The sequence below is a fragment of the Tursiops truncatus genome, chromosome 3, assembly GCF_011762595.2.
Source record: "Tursiops truncatus isolate mTurTru1 chromosome 3, mTurTru1.mat.Y, whole genome shotgun sequence".
NCBI lineage: Eukaryota > Metazoa > Chordata > Mammalia > Artiodactyla > Delphinidae > Tursiops > Tursiops truncatus.
In genome coordinates this window covers 116,541,871-116,557,384 of record NC_047036.1, presented here as the reverse complement: position 1 = coordinate 116,557,384, position 15,514 = coordinate 116,541,871, and the positions used below count along the sequence as shown (strand labels likewise).

General features: G+C 45.0%; 1 protein-coding gene and 1 long non-coding RNA gene across 9 annotated transcripts in view; one reads left to right on the top strand and one right to left on the bottom strand.

The window, feature by feature from the left end:
- PURA (purine rich element binding protein A) lies at window positions 1-11,527 on the bottom strand. 6 transcript variants are annotated; one of them, XM_019924527.3, is made up of 2 exons: window positions 11,106-11,527; window positions 1-5,420 (listed from the first exon to the last, which is right to left on the bottom strand). In XM_019924527.3, exon 2 carries the CDS (start codon window positions 5,274-5,276, stop codon window positions 4,302-4,304), a length of 975 nt encoding a protein of 324 aa, XP_019780086.1. In that variant the 5' UTR covers window positions 5,277-5,420; window positions 11,106-11,527; the 3' UTR covers window positions 1-4,301. The 6 variants fall into 6 exon arrangements, with proteins under 6 accessions (XP_019780086.1, XP_019780088.1, XP_019780087.1 ...); XM_019924529.3 differs by having other exon boundaries at window positions 11,240-11,527; XM_019924528.3 differs by lacking the exon at window positions 11,106-11,527 and adding an exon at window positions 10,425-11,088.
- The window catches only part of LOC109548175 (uncharacterized), a 21,154-nt gene continuing 16,356 nt past the window's right edge, over window positions 10,717-15,514 (top strand). For all 3 annotated transcript variants that reach the window (XR_002174196.3, XR_012330880.1, XR_012330879.1), the window contains exon 1: window positions 10,717-10,849. This is a non-coding gene — a long non-coding RNA (uncharacterized lncRNA). The remainder of the gene's footprint in view (window positions 10,850-15,514) is intronic.

Here is a 15,514-nt window from a genome sequence, read left to right as displayed (position 1 = left end):
TAGATCCATTGACTTTTATTACAAATGTACTTGATCACTTGGCTTCAAAAAGTTTAAAATCAATACCCTATTTTCTGTATGCCAGTACAAAGCAAACTGTTTTACAAATTAAATACCTAAAAATTTGACAAAAATATTAAAATTTGATGAAAAACAATTATAAAAATCCTTAATCTCTCTCTTCAAAAAAGGAGGCAGTCTTCCCAGTCCTATTGTACAATATTAATAATATTCACCATTTTTAGAATAGGTAGCTAAATTATATTTTTCTGTTAGCATACAAAACTCTTAGACTAATAGATTTTATTTGTATATGCTCCAGTTAAGTTTGTGAATGCCATCTGATTGCAATATAATCAACTATCTTTGAGTCCTAATTTACACTTATTTAATAATTTGCATAGTTTAAAAGGGATAAAGGTTATTCTATAACTAATTATCATAGGCTATTACAGTGCTATTTTTCAAGGCAACAAGTATTTGCTCCCAAATGAAATTATCTTCTTTAGGCAGGGGTTAAAATTACTAGCAGCTTTCTCCAATACCTGAAAAATCAAACTGGAATAGTTATCCATCTCTAGATGTGAAGACCTAAAAAACACATTGATACATTTTTCACTTTGAGTCAAATTTCAACCCCTGAATGGGACAACTAGAAAGTGAGACTTTCAAGGTTTTTTATTTCCCTGTTGGTTTTGGTTTCTACTCTCCATGGCTTTTGAGAAGCTGGAAAAGTTTGTCTTTCCTGACTCACATTGTCTTTTTTTCCATTTGGCAAATATTCATCTACCTCCAATCTGTATCTAGTGGAGGAAAAGCCAACATGGCTTTTCTTATGAACTTCCTTTGTTGTCAAAGGCATGTATAATGATTTCTACAGTTCTGGTTAGTTAACTTTAGCTCCCTCTGTGGCTGGATGACTGCTGTTTCCAACATCAGCATGATAAATAGGAGGCACAAATAAAAAGTAGCTTAAAAAAAGATTTGGTGACTTAAAAGAAAAAACAAAAAAACCCAAAAAAACGAACAACACTAAAGCACACACACTTACATGGGCATTTCAAATCTGGTGGCTGATCTCTGGATTAAATTACTTGACAATGTCTCTCATTTTAAAGAACGCAATGCATTTCAAGTGTTCTTTTATACTTAGGCAAATAATACAGTTTAACCAAGTTCTTGGACCTTAATTGTAAGACAAAGCAGATCATTAAAAATAAGGCATACTTGTCATGAATTAAGTTTTGTTTACTTGTTTTTGGCACATTTGATCATACTGTCTTCTATGAATAAAACATATGGTCAAATATACCATTTCCTTTTTTGTTTCAGCACAAACAGGGTTTACCAACTAGTAAAATAAAAACAAGGAAAAACTCCAACATAAAACACTGAGAAATAGAACCTTGGTAAAGTACCGAGCACCTGGGGGGAAGGGTGGGAAAAGGATGAAACAGGAGAGGGGAGAAGGAAAGGTTGGGAGGGGACTTGGGGAGGTAAAGTGAGATGCAAAAAAAGAGCATCTTTACAGTCATTTGTCTTTTCTATGATCACGTCTTAAGAAGTCTTAAAAGATCTGCATGTGGATTTCTTTTTAAACCCACTGACCATAATTCAGACACTGGTTTCAAAATCTGAGTAAGATTGTGTTTAACTGTTATAGTGTAAAGACAATTGCACAATACATGTGCTTCTTGATCCGGTAGGATTCCAAGCAGAATCTGAAGTCTATAGCTAAGAAAGGCTTCACTTTAGGTAACTCGGACCCTAAAGAAAACCTCATGAAAGAACTCGCATCTCAAAGAAAGGACACTTTGCCTAAGTTTGCTGTGTTTTTTGTTGACTTGCACTACTTATTGCTGGCTACTATGAAACACTGATCTAGGAGTACTCCAACAACCTGTAGTACAAGGCTTAACTTTAAAAAGCTATAGTAAACAAGAGACAAAATCAAAGCAATTCTCTTTCCTAACTAGTAACAGCACAGAGAATGCAGTCTTTTCCATATCACAGTTAAAGTACAGTGAACAAAACAGCTCAACAAACCTTAAGACAAAAAAGTGCAGGTTATTAATGTTTACATGCAGTTGATAAGCACTCCAAATGTCACATTATGCACTGTAAAAGCTCAACTTTACTATATGGAAATAAGAAAAATGCACCTTGGGGGAAGGGGAAAAGCAATTTAATCATTTCCAGTGATTTTGTAAGTAAAGAAACTCCTAACTATTGTACGGTCACCTCATATTAAACATTGTATGAATATTAAAAGCAAACAATTTAATGGGAAAATGCACAGTACAATGGAAATAGCTTGTTATTCAACACATACAGTAGATCTCAAAGACAACACACTCAACCAGGGAGCTTAAAAATACCAAATCAAAACCCAAAGAACCAGCAGAAAAAAAAAAAATCCTTCAAAGACAACTGTTTCACCTTCCTAGGCCAATGCTTTACAATGTGAGAAGCACTGATACCTTCCAGCTCCTACAGGTGGTGTCTTCTACATACAGCAGTTAGATCTATATGGCTGGATTTGCCAAGAAAACAATTCCATCCCCAGAACTCTTTATGTCAGACAAGATCCATTTTTTTTAAACCAAAATACTTTCTACAGAATTCCAAACCAAAATGTACTGTTTAAGGCATCTTTTTTTATAACATTTTCTCTTCACTCAAAGATGATAGTCATGCAGCAGTTTAATGATAAAAATATATTAATATTTTACTATACAGCAGCAAGAAGTTAGTTGTCAATTAAAAGCACACGAACATCTTTAAATGAAAACCTGTAAAAGACTATCGTTACAAACAATTTCAGTTGGGAGGACACCAGCTTAGTAAAGTGCTCTCCTAAGCTTTGCATTTTCATACCCTACACCTTGAATATATGAGTTATAGAACATACTTTTGATAGAAGGCTTGTACACTTGGGGAACACAAATACACTTAGCATATAATGTAGCCAGTAATAACTAGCACCACAGCTACATGGAAATCCTTTACATACACCAACTTGGCTTTCACTTTTAAAATGAAGCTCAGAATCCATGGCTCAGTAGGATAACTATAATTGTGTTGCTCTGCTTTTTAACGGGTCTACATAAGTTAATAGCACTGGCAAAAATCAAAGGATAGCTTCAGACCTCTTATAAGTTTAGGAGACAGTGCTAGTGACCACAAATAGACTCACTACCTGATGTCCAAGTACAGGTTCACTGGAAATTGCTGCACGTTAGTTAAGTTTTTAAAATCTTTCTACACATAATAAAAAAAATATATTATGAACGATACAAGTACATCTCATATACACAATAATGACAAAACGCCTACTCAGTCAAAGCAAACAGATGCAGAAAAATATTATGGGAGATTTCCTTTTCTTTCTTTCTCTTTTTTCTTTTACTACTTGAATAACTTTGGTTCCAACCGTAAAAATCACAACTTAGCAAATTTCATTTAAATGCCTTTTTTAATAATTTCTTCATGTTCACAGAAGTTTCACTGACCATTTTTAAATGTTTAAGGTCCAGATGCAATGCATATTGTATAAAAGAGAGCACTTATTGTTTACCTTGCATGAATTAACCTACGTACCTTTAACTCTACAAACTTCTGCATAACATTTAGACAAAGCTCAGACACACAGCATGCCTAGCCCTCATATATATACACATCTCTAATCACAGGTATATAGGGTGTCAAATATACTATAATAACCTCCATGTAAGGTTTGAAATTTGGTAACAAAATGAGAAAAAACTAAAAATATTATTTTACGTGTTCTAAAATATCTCTTTTTTGTGCTAAAGTCAAATGTTAGCTCAACATGAAAAGGACTTTTATAGAATTCAGCAATATTATAATCTTGACCATTTTGCAAACACTTTTAATAATAATAGCTTAAACGTGTACAAAAGTTCTTGGTTAATTAGGGAAATAAACACTCAGTTCTTTATATTTTTTAATCAAGTAGGAAACACAGTTCATATAATGTTATTACTTTTTGTATTTTTTTTGTTTTTTGTTTTTAGCAGCTGCTTACTGTTTTATATGGTGGATAAAGTGGACAACATCCAGCGATGGGTGGCAAGTCAAGAAGAGAAACTGTCAGTTGGTGGAGGTTCTGTGGGTGGTGCTCCCTTGGAGTTAACAGTTCTTTTTTTTTTTTTTTAACTTTTTAACTTTTTATTTTCTCTCTTTCTTTACAGTATATTTTCTCTGTGTGTGGCGCTGTGTGTGTGTGTGTGTGTGTGTGTGTGTGTGTATGCATGTGGGGGGGGTTCCATTCAGTTTGATCAATCTTCTTCCCCTTCTTCCTCACCCTGCAGTAGCAGGGTGGCAGCGGCGGTCTCCTCCTGCTGCTGCTGCTGCTGCTGGTGGAGCTGCTCACAGGCAGCTCGCTTCTCCCTCTGCTTCTCTTGAATCTTCTTCATCTCCTCCGAGTACTTGCAGAAGGTGTGTCCGAACTTGGCCCACACCTTGTAGGGCACGGTGATGGAGTTGCGGTAGGTGGGCTTCACCTCGCTCACTCGCATAAACACGCCGTACTTGTTGGAGCCCACATCAAAGAAGAAGCGCTTGTTGTCCACAGTCAAGGAGGTGCCCTCGGGCAGCTCGGCCGGCTCCTCCTCCACTCCGTAGTCGTCGATGAGCTTGGCCAGAGCGTCGCGGAACTCGATGAGCCCCTGTGCGGGCAGTGCAATGGTCTGGCCCTGCGTGGAGCCCAGGCCGGGCCCCCGGTTGACCGTCTGGCGGATGCGCAGGAAGCGGCCGCGCTGGTTCTCCTTGAGATCCATGTAGTACTTGCGGTTCTCGCGCACCAGGAACTCGCTCTTGAGCGCCCGGCGCGGCTCGTCCTGCGCCTGGGCCAGGTCGGGCGGCTGGCTGGGGCCCAGCTGCGCGTAGTGCTCGATGAAGTCGCCCAGGTAGTCGCGGAACTCCACGGCCACTGACATGGAGAGAGTGAGGCGGCTCTTGTTGCCGCCCGCGCCCACCTCAGCGATCTTCAGGAAGCGGCCCTTGGCGTTCTGCTTCACGTCCAGGTAGAAGCGCTTGTTCTGGATGTCCACCCGCTTGGAGGCCAGCTCCTGCGTCTCGTGCTGCAGCCCCCCCGGGGCCCCGCCGCCGCCGCCGCCGCCACTGCCGCCGCCGCCGCCCCCGCCGCCACCACCGCCCCCGCCGGAGCCCGAGCCCGAGCCCGGGTGCCCCAGGGAGCCGCCCGAGCCCAGCGCCGCACCACCCTGCTCGCTGCCGCTGTCTCGGTCCGCCATGATGCTGCGCTCCGCCGCCGCGCTGCCGCCGCCTGCCGCTCCGCCCGCCGCCGCCTCAGTCGCCTCAGCCGCCGCTGCTTTCCCTCCCCGGCTCCGCCTGCTGCCGCCGCAACCCCCACAGCCAGTCAGCCACTCTCGCGAGATCTGCGGGAGAGACGAGACAGACGAGACCCGGTAACAGGGCACTGACTCCCCAGTACAGTAGCCGGGCGCCCTACTGTACGCGCCCACCCGACCGCCAGCACGTGACCCGCACCCCCTCCCCGTTGCCAGTCCCCCATCCGCCCGCCCGCCAGGCGGCGCCCACCCACCGGCCCTCACCCCGCACCCCTGGTTGGGGTGGGGGGGGGACTAGAACGCGCCGCGTCGCAGCTGCTGCCGCCACTGCCGCCACCACGGTGGCTGTCGCTGTTGGCCAGACCCTGAGCGGCCTCGGCCCGGGGAGTTGGGGGACTGGCGTGAGAAGGGGACTGCCATACTAAGCACAGGGAGTGGGCCTGAGCTCTGCTTTCCAGTGACCCCAAAGAAGATGTGGGGGGAGGGGCCCGCGCAGCGCAGTTGAGCCCGCTGCAGAGAGGGGACACCGAGTCACGGCCACCCCCTCCCCAGCGGGCCCCATCCAGACCCAGATCGGCCCACCCGTCACTTGACTGGACTGTCTCCTACCGCAGAGCCCTGGCCGCAGAGGCGGGCGAGGAAGAAGAGAGGTGGTGCAGCGGTAAACCTTAGCTGCAGAAGGGGCTGCCAGGGATGAGGACGGGGCGCCGGTAGCAGTGGCGCGGAGCACCAGACACCTAGCCCTTCCCTCCCCTCGCTCCCGCCGCTCCCCCTCCCCGCGCACGGCAGCGGCTCTGGCCTCAGATGATCCCGCTCCCCCCTCCCCCCAACCGCAGCCCCGCACAGTCGGGCGGGCGGGCGGGCGCACTCACCGGCAGGGGGGAGCCGAGCAGAGGACGGCAGCCGCACCAGGGCCGGGGTGCCCGCAGTGCCTTTTCCCGTTGGCTCTGCCCTTCTCCCCAAGCAACAATCAAAAAGAAACCCCACACTCACCCCAAAACCTTCAACCAGCCCCCTCTGGTACAACGACTGCCCGCCTGCCTCCCCCTCCTCCTTCTGAGATTTGGGGAAGGGGGGCACCCTGTTCAGGGCTGAGCCCAGCCTGGGTTGCCGGCCAGCTCTGCGGATAAACCAGGCCCTGCCGAGCCTTCAGCCCCTAGCCCACTCTTCCTCTCTGGAAGGACCCAGATGGAAGAGAAAACCAAGCAGGCTTTAGGAAATTCACGAGCTAAAAATGTCAGGAATTTCCTGGGAAACGCAGTTCCTTACGGGATTCATTAACGCAGGTTCGCTCGCCCCTTTTACTCCTCCTCCCAGAAACTCCTAAGTGTCAAGGAGAGCCCCCATCTCTCAAAAAGTAAAACATTAAATGATCGCTGGTTTTTAGACAGACAGCTAGGTTACCGACCATTACCAATGACAGCTAAGCCAGTGAAAGCTAAAGGGGGTCTTCTCTGGTCTCAGGAAGGGGCTCAGAAATAAAAAATTTCTCTCTTCCTAGATCTGAGGCATAAACTAGGGCCTATTTTCCTTCTTCCAGATAGATAGCAAATGCTCATACTCCCTCACTGCAGTCTGCAGTCCTAGCAGCTGTGGGAAAGCTAAGGCCTGTCTCCAGGGCACCTCCTGCCTATGCCCCTACATGTTCCCCATCACCTTCTGCAAGGGGCTTAGGTGATACAGACCTCACAGCCCTATTCCTGGCTTTCTCAAGCATGGATTGTTGCCTCCATCCTGAGAAGCATATCCCTATCTCATCTGTAGGCTCCATTCCCATTTAACACCCCCCAACCCCTGCCCCCAAAAGTAAGGAGACTTGCCTCCCTCACTCTTAGCTCCCAAGACATCTGAGTACCTGGCTGCCCAAGCTTCCTGGAAAAGAGAGGGGTAAAGAGAGGACTAATGATAAAGAAACCCAGACCAGCCCAGGGCATAAGCTTTGTCAATGCTTGAGACCTTAAAGCCCCCTGATATAGCCCTTCATCTCCTGGGCAAACCTGCCTGCTAAGTATTCACAGCTACCTTTTTCTCTTAGCAAGGGCCCCATTCAACCCAGCATTAGCTACTTCAGCTCTGGGCTGACGTTCGCTACCTCCCGCTAAAGAGGAAGAAACAGGGCAGAGCACCCTGGCTCCCAAGAAGAAAACTGGGATAGTCCTGTGAACCAGCCTCAGAACCACCCACCTGTCCAGCTGTTCCTGAAATGGCTCCCTGAAGACGAGGCCCACTGTGAGAGATGGAAATCCAGATTTTGGGCCCCATAAAGAACTTCCCCTTAATTTAGGGTCATCCTCTAGCACTGCGTAGTACCCTTTCAGTGCTGATTTTTCTGCACTCCCTCCCCTGTCCCCAAGTCTGTCGGGAAGGAGATATAGGAACTGTTGGTGCACTTCCCACCACACAGAAATACATGTGTAAGAAGCGGCGGCTCCTCTAGGTTTGCACGGTAGCGATCAGGACCCTGGATAGACCCCGGCCCCAAACAGGGTCTCAAAGGCTGAGTGGCAGGGTCTCCGCACAGAACTGGGCGGGGCATTACGCTTCCACCTGTAAGCTGAGACTACTACGACCTGGTTAAGACCGCTCTAGAAGAGCCGCTATTCTTCCTCAAGGGTTTACTTCGCGCTGAACCAAGCCCTTGACCCCTCAGTAGAACTCAAAGCAGCAAGGCCAGTGGGGCTGCGATAAGGGGGCACGCGCCTGCCGGTCCCTGTCACTCTTCCATGCTAATGATCGCTTCCCCCAGGACAAAAAAGTAGGGCTCGAAACTGCCCGCCTTCTTGAACCAACTTTGGAGTCTAAATTTCTTGCCCTCTGTCCCAAACGTTTATGTCCAGGGGCTCTGAATTGGTTTGAGTTTGGGAATGCCCTGATTTTCTGAAAAAGTGACTGTCACAGGAACTGAGTTCTTAGTTCCCCAGCGCAGAGGCAATTGATGAAGTTTCTAGACAAAACACAAGTTAAATATCATTTGCACGCATAAACTGGGAATTTTAAGCTCAAATCAGTAAACAACTGAGACCTGGATCTCTCCACATAAATATGTTCTTACTTATTTCATGTTTTTTATTATATATGTATAAAATTTTGCCTTTATCTATTAGCTTCTTGCCTACTTTATAAATGTATCTAAAAGCAAACAAGGTTAATAATGCCTTTCCCAAAATAATACAATGATAAATAGGATATTTAACACATTTTCACTACTCAAACAAGAGAGTTTATTTCAGGATGAGCCTGTAAGTGTGGGCTTTTGGTCAGAATGGAGGGGGTGGTGAAAGGCGGCTTTCCGTAGGCTACAGAATATAGTACCCTTAAAAGGCAGTCTGAGAGAAAAGTCTTAAAACAAAGAGTTTAACCTTAAACAGAACTTCAAAGATAAATTTGCATCCTAACATTGAAAATCCATTAGCAAAGTTGTGGATTTAAAAACACACCTAGCTATTTGTTAATTACCAAAACAATATGCTAACTTGGTAAATGAAAAGCCAGTTCTAGTGTCTAGATGTTTGCATTGTCATTTTAAACCAAATAGTTGTAAAATTAAAATTATAATTGCAATACAATGTAGGAAAAACAAAGGGAAAACGAAATATATTAATATGCACAAAATATCTGTGTTAATGAAAGAACTATCAAAAAATATTTCCTTCCTCCTCAAAGTTTGCTTATATTTTTAAAACCTAATAAACGTCTCTAGATTTAGTGTGCTCTCTTATTAACACTACACACACATTTCGAGAATAGAGATTGCTTTATTTTTAATCCCTCTATCTCTACATCTTTAACAAAATCTTACCAACAAAAAACTGTTCACAAGAGAAACACATACTAGGCTGAACAAGAAGGAAAAAACCTCATTTTCCTCAGCCTGAAATACGGTCTGAAATGATCTAATTCTAAAAGTAAAAATTAACATACACATTTACAAAATAAACTTGGAGAGAGGGGATCTACCTCTGGGTAATAAACCCTTTTGATTACGGAGTTCCCAACAGAAACAATACGCTCATTAATATTTCACAGAATCACAGATTTCCCAAATAAAAGAGAAGCAAAAACATTAGAACTTGTGTTTTCAAGTGCTACTTAGGTTAAATGCCTGTCTTAAACCAGACAATTATCTTCAATACCCAAATCATTAAAACTAACTGGAATGTTGTACTGTAACTGTTCAAAGTGGAGGAATTACCCATTTCTTCTCATGGCTAGCTACCAGGAAAATTAAGGGAAACTCTCAAGTAAATCTTAACATTTAACAACAACGACTAATAGTATTTCACCGACCATTTTTAAAAAGTCTATTCCCTTTCTATAGCTCATCTAATCTTTAAAATTATGCCTCTCCAATGCTATTTCAATGTTTAGGGTTAAAGATATGAATTAAACATTTAAAATCTGAAGAGAACAATCCATGTGATAGAATCCTCACATTTCCCCAAATGTTATTTTAAGCATTTGCAGAAGAATTAAATAAATGTAGCACACATTCTAAATTCGATAAAAGATTCAGAGAACCCGACATTTTATGTACCCAAAAGGTCCAAACAGAACCGATGCAAATGTCAACAGCTCTCTCTCTTTCGGCTGATTCTTAAATGGTTTTACTAGTACCCAAAGGAATGAAATCAGCAACTCTCTCCACACTCTAGTCAACACTCCAATTTTCAAAGCCGCAATTCGAAAACGTCAGTTTGGGCGGGGAACAGTGAGGGTCTTGAAGTAATCAAAAAATTCCTTTTCTCCTCTGACAATCTACCAAAAGATGTCAAACCAAATTCAGCCTATTATAAAGCACTGGGGCTTCCTTCCAAGGACACGGGACACCAGCAGAGACACCGCTGCAAAAAGCTGTCCAAAAGCGCCTGGCCCGACAGAAACGTAAAGGGGCCCATATAAGAACGAATTAGAAGCCTCAAGAGGGTCCCGCAGAGACAACGGAAATTAAAGTAGCATTTATTCAGGGGTAGACAGCAACGAACCAAAGAAAGTTTTCCCAGCCGGACTCTTGGGCCTTTCCCTACCCAAGATCAGGCTCAAGACAAATATATTTGTTGGGGTCCCTTCCCCATAGCCGCTGCCGGGGCCTACCGTCGCTCAAAGGGAAGACCCTCTAACTTCACATCCGTCCGTTTTGCCCTCGGACAAAGGCAGAGGAGACTGTGGAGCTGACCTAGCTCTGTGGGGCAGCAAAAATGCCTTGTTCGGGCCACCCATCTTTGGGCCTGGCTTCGTCTGCGCTGTCAGCACCAGTGTATTCTTTTTTATTTTTACAACGCACACTGGGAGGGTGTATGCATTGCGGGGGTGGGGCGGGGGTTGAACAGAGGAAAGGAGGGGTTGGTAGTGGAGCCTAGAAGCCTCCTTCCTCTCCTCTCCTGCCAGGGTTGCTGTGCAGGGAGTGTCGGCCAGGTTTGGCGAACTGTCCCAGGCCCCAGGCAAAGGTGGTCAGGGGGAATGGGGCTCAGGCATTGCTAAGCAAACGGCACCACTGGTGGTCTCCAGCGCCAGAGGAGGTAGGATTGCTTTTTTTTTTTAAAGGGGCGTGTGATTTTCTTCTTTTTTGGAGGTGGGAAGGAGTTCGTTCGTTCGTGCGCTCCGGAGGGAGGGGGGCGCGTTGCTGCACTACCAGGGTCCCCGGAGGAAGGGTGCGGGGATGTCTACAATGCTACAGTAATTATTCCTGGGGCATAAGAGGGCAATTAGAGGGGACAAGGTGGGCGGCACCTCAAGCTGTGGCAGTGGCAGCAGAGAAGGTCGCGAGGGGCTTACCCGGGCGGGCGGGCGGGCGCTGTCCTGCCGCAGGTGAGGGAGGGCGCGGGCTGGAGGGAGGGAGGGCGCGCGCGAGGCAGGCGCTAGGCGGGCGCGAGGAAAGGGGGAGGGGAGGAGGGCGCGCGCGCGCACACCTGTCCTGGACAGCGGCGCGAGCCGAGCTGCGCCTCACTCGGGCTCTGCCGGCTGAGGAGGGAGAAGGGCGGGCTGGCAGGCGGGGGCGGGACGCCGAGGGGAGGAGGAGGAGGCGGCTCGGATGGCTGGCTCGGCTCTCACTCGTTCTCCCTCCCGCTGGCAAGTCCGGCTCACACCCTGCTTCTCCCGCTCACTCACAGCCCCCTCGGCTCTCCCTCCTCCTCCTTCCCCTGCGGGATCCGCTCGCTGCCGCCGCCGCCGCAGACGGCAAGTCGTGGCAGCCAGACGTCGGCGCGTAACCCGGCGCTCCGTGCGTGACTCCGGGCGACGTCAGCGCGCGCTCCCCGCTACCCACCATCTCCCCCCCACACTCCTCCCGTGGCTCGCGCCCTCCGCCCTCGCGTTCCTCCGTTTCAGTTGCAGCGGCGGCGGCCGCCGAGCGCGCTCCCTCCGCCCCCCATTTCGCGCGTGCGCGCGCCCTCCCCGCCGTTGGCGCGTCAACAGCCCACGGCCCAGGCCTTGAGGCGCGTCTGAGGAGGGGGCTGCCTGCGGCCTCTTTGCCCACCCTTCCTCCACTCACTGCCGGTAGCGCCCCCGGGAGGACTTCTCCCTTGTTGGGCTCTGAGGGCGGAAGCCAGGCTCAGGCGGGGAGGGAACCCTGTAGGGCCTGCGTCAGCTCCAACTTAGGGCCCTCAGCGTCGTTGTCAGTGTCGCTACCACCCTGTCACCCTGCCCCGCGCCCCCGTTCCGCCCGCATCTCTTAGGAGGCGATAGGCCTTTCATCTCCCGGGAGGGTCTCACCGTGGCCTTCAGACGCCCGCCGAGAGGGGCTAGGAGGGCAGAATTAGCATAAAGAAGAAACGGGCTAGACCACGTTCAGGCTGTAGCCCCAGGAATCCTTGACAGGAAGCGTGGGGTTGCTGCCCAGCCTCCCACGCAGTGTAGGTGAAACTGGGCCCCTTTGAGGGACTGTGACTAAGGACAAAACCCTGATAAATATTATTTATGCGTCCTTGGGCCGAGAGGGAGAGAGTAAAAGGGACGAGTTAATATTCATAAATTACTATGCTAGGGCGAAATGCAGAACTATAAAATGTCCTTTAAGAGTTTTCTTGAAATCTTTGACCAGGTTTGACAAGATTTTTGGTACACGTTAACTTTTTCCCTCATTTTGTATGCTGTCACATCTCCATCCTGCAACACTGCATACATAGAAGATGGATCAGTTAAAAATATCGGCTTCAAAATAAGCAAAAAACAGCCTTCCATCTTTATCATTATTTAAATAGCTCTCAGAGAAGTCAATCTGTGATTTAAGAAAACTTATCAATGTTTTACCTTATTTAACTGAGTATATTTTATTTTGAGGTAACTTTGCAATACACTGTGAGATATTCTTTTATTAGGCAATAGTAGACTTCTTTTTTTTTTATGTTTTAATTGTAGACTTGTCAACTCACTTATTATAGGACCTTCCAAGAAGCTTACCTAGCTAAGCCTTAGAGGCAAGTAGGAGAGAGGTGAAATTAACCCCATTTTATGGACGAGAAAATTGAGTTACAAAAATATGTCAGTTGTTGAGAGTTGCAAGCAGTCTGTCACCGATAAACGGAAACACCATAGGTCTATTATTACCTGCTTTATCCACTAAACCAGAGATTCCTCAATAGTTTACTTCCGGGTATCTTTTGATTCCTCCCTCCCCCAACCCCACACTTGTGTATTGTAGGCAGTGCCTAATGTCTGAGAGAAACAAATTTGGGGAGTTTCCTGGAGACCCCAAATCACAGATTACTCTAAAAAGTTTGAATTTGAAAATTTCTGCCATAGAAAATTACAGCTCAGCAATAATTTATTGTGAAACAAACTTCCATATTAACAAAACAGCAAAATGTTTATTAATCCCTAGTTAGAAATGAGAAAAATTTTGAGACAGCCTTAAGAATGATGGGTCATTTCCTTTGAATTGCTTCTTTATTCGCCTCATCTTTAGGTGGCAGCACTACTATATAAATATCTTTAAAACTACAGTCTTCTGCAACTTGATATCCTAAAGAGTGTTTTGTCCTAAATGCTTCCAACTATATTGTGCAGATTAGAAGCTGGTGAAAATATGAAATCATAGCTGAGAATTAGAATACTTAGGAGGTTCTAAAGGTGGAAAAACAGGCTTTCAGAGGAATGAATAAAATACATGGAGCTACTGAGGGAAAAGATTAGAAAGGGTCTTTTTTAAGCTTTTTAATTTATGTTTACTTTTTAACTATATGAGGAGTAAGCAGCATCTTTAAAGATCTCTTATTGAAAAAGCACAAGATAACCTTCCCAAGCAAACCATAGTTTCTCAATACAGCATGTTTTTCAAGTGTTTACAAATTTAAAGTTGTTAGTTGTATAGTTGCAAGTATTCCCTACAATTTTTAAATTCAGGTGCAGTTTTCCTCATTAAACTGCATCAAACTTATGAAGATTCCAAATAGGACCTTATTGTTGACCCTTGTGGAAGAGAAGAACTCATCTTGGCTCCTTTCCTGGCTTCCTGCATTTTTCATGTAAAAAATAAAACACCATTACTCAAACTCAGAGATGTGAGAAGATGAACTAAAACAAATGTAAAGTGATAAAAATTTACAGATATTCTATATCTTAATTTCTCCCCCATTTTTCAAGGGTAATGAATTGGGATATATGGGGTTATTTGGATCAAGTGTTTTCTAAGCAGAACTTTGTTGTAATTAATCTTGTATATTTACAGTCGTTCTTCCTGTACTTCTATATCCAAGCAACCAAGCAAAACTGAATTTACATGCATTTCAAAATAGACTGCTTTAGATTTACAATATAAATACAACCACCAAGGAATATAGAGGTATGACCATCAGGAGTGGGGAATTAAATCATTTCTGAGTAGATGATGAAGTGTTAGTAAAGTCTTTCTTGATGGCAGCTTCCATTTTTCTTAAGTCAAACTTGGGGAAGGAGTCTTAAGCAAATTGGTAGAACTCAAACTCAGCAGTATTATGTTAAGATTTTTAAGCTCTCTTGCGCCAGCAAATCATGCAGCCTGTGGGCCTTAGCTCCAAACTTCTGCCAGCTCCGTTTTGGCAGTAAAGTGTTCTGTTGAACAAAGTTTGCACGTGTTTGGGGTGTGAAGTGGCTCCTCAGGCATTTATTGGTTTTATTCCAGTTTAGGGACTTGAAGACAAGGGTCAGAAGCATGAGGCTTGTATAGTTCATATGTGCCCTAAAACAGACTATGCTGGTGATCTTGAATTTTCACTTAAACAAGAATAACTTTTTCTTCGTTGGTGTCTGAGTTATTAAGTGGACCCTTTAGTTTACTCCTTAAGTACTCACATGATGTTCAACCAGTTCTCAGAAGCAGGTAAGCAGGATCCTCTCTGTTGAGGGAATAGAGCTGTGGAAAAATCACTCCTCATCCTCTTACCCACAATACCAGCAAAATGTGTTTATCCAGATGAAACTCACTAAGTATAATATGCAACTTGAGAGCAAAGGGGCCAGTAATTATTTAAACTCAATCTCATTGTCAAATTATATAACTATGAGCTTCTGATCTTTTTTTGTATCAATTGTCTGACTTCAACTTTTTTACCTACCTCTTCCCATCCTGGAGTCATTGGTTAACAATACCTGGTGCAGATATGTGTGCTAATTTGTCGTATTTCAGAGGTCCCTTGTCCTGTTGGAAATATATATAAACAGTCTGTTTCCATTATTTTTTTCAAGCAATTCTAATAGAAAATCCTTGCATAATCCGCGGTAACACAATTTGAAAACCATTAGAGTGCTGTTGGAACATTTTTTTTTTCCCTTCCTGATTTAAGAGTAATGGGGGGGGAAAAGACAAAAGTAAAAGTAACATGTTGAAATGAAACTATCATCTTACCATTAACCATGATCAATGGAATGTCAATTTGTAGGCTACAAGTATGGTCATTTGAAAAAGGTAGTTACTCTTGATACTTTTGCCAAGGGACTGTGGCCTAACTCCTTATTTTTACCTTTCCCTTCTCTTTCCTTCTCTTTAAAAGTAATTCCCAAGTCAGAACTAACATATGAATGTTAGAGATGGAGAGGAAAGCTGGGCTTTTCCAAAGAGTGGATCTATCTGGACTGGAAAGTACCATTGAACTTTGTTGCACATTTTATGGTGACCCCAAAACCCTTTGCTTGCATACTATAGGATATCAATGTGTTGCCATTTTATTACCTGGAGCAAGACTAAATACATTCATGAGTAGGTATGTACA

Bases quoted from the DNA above. Each gene is read 5' to 3' on its own strand.
- PURA (XM_019924527.3), bottom strand. From the start codon at position 5,276: ATGGCGGACCGAGACAGCGGCAGCGAGCAGGGTGGTGCGGCGCTGGGC.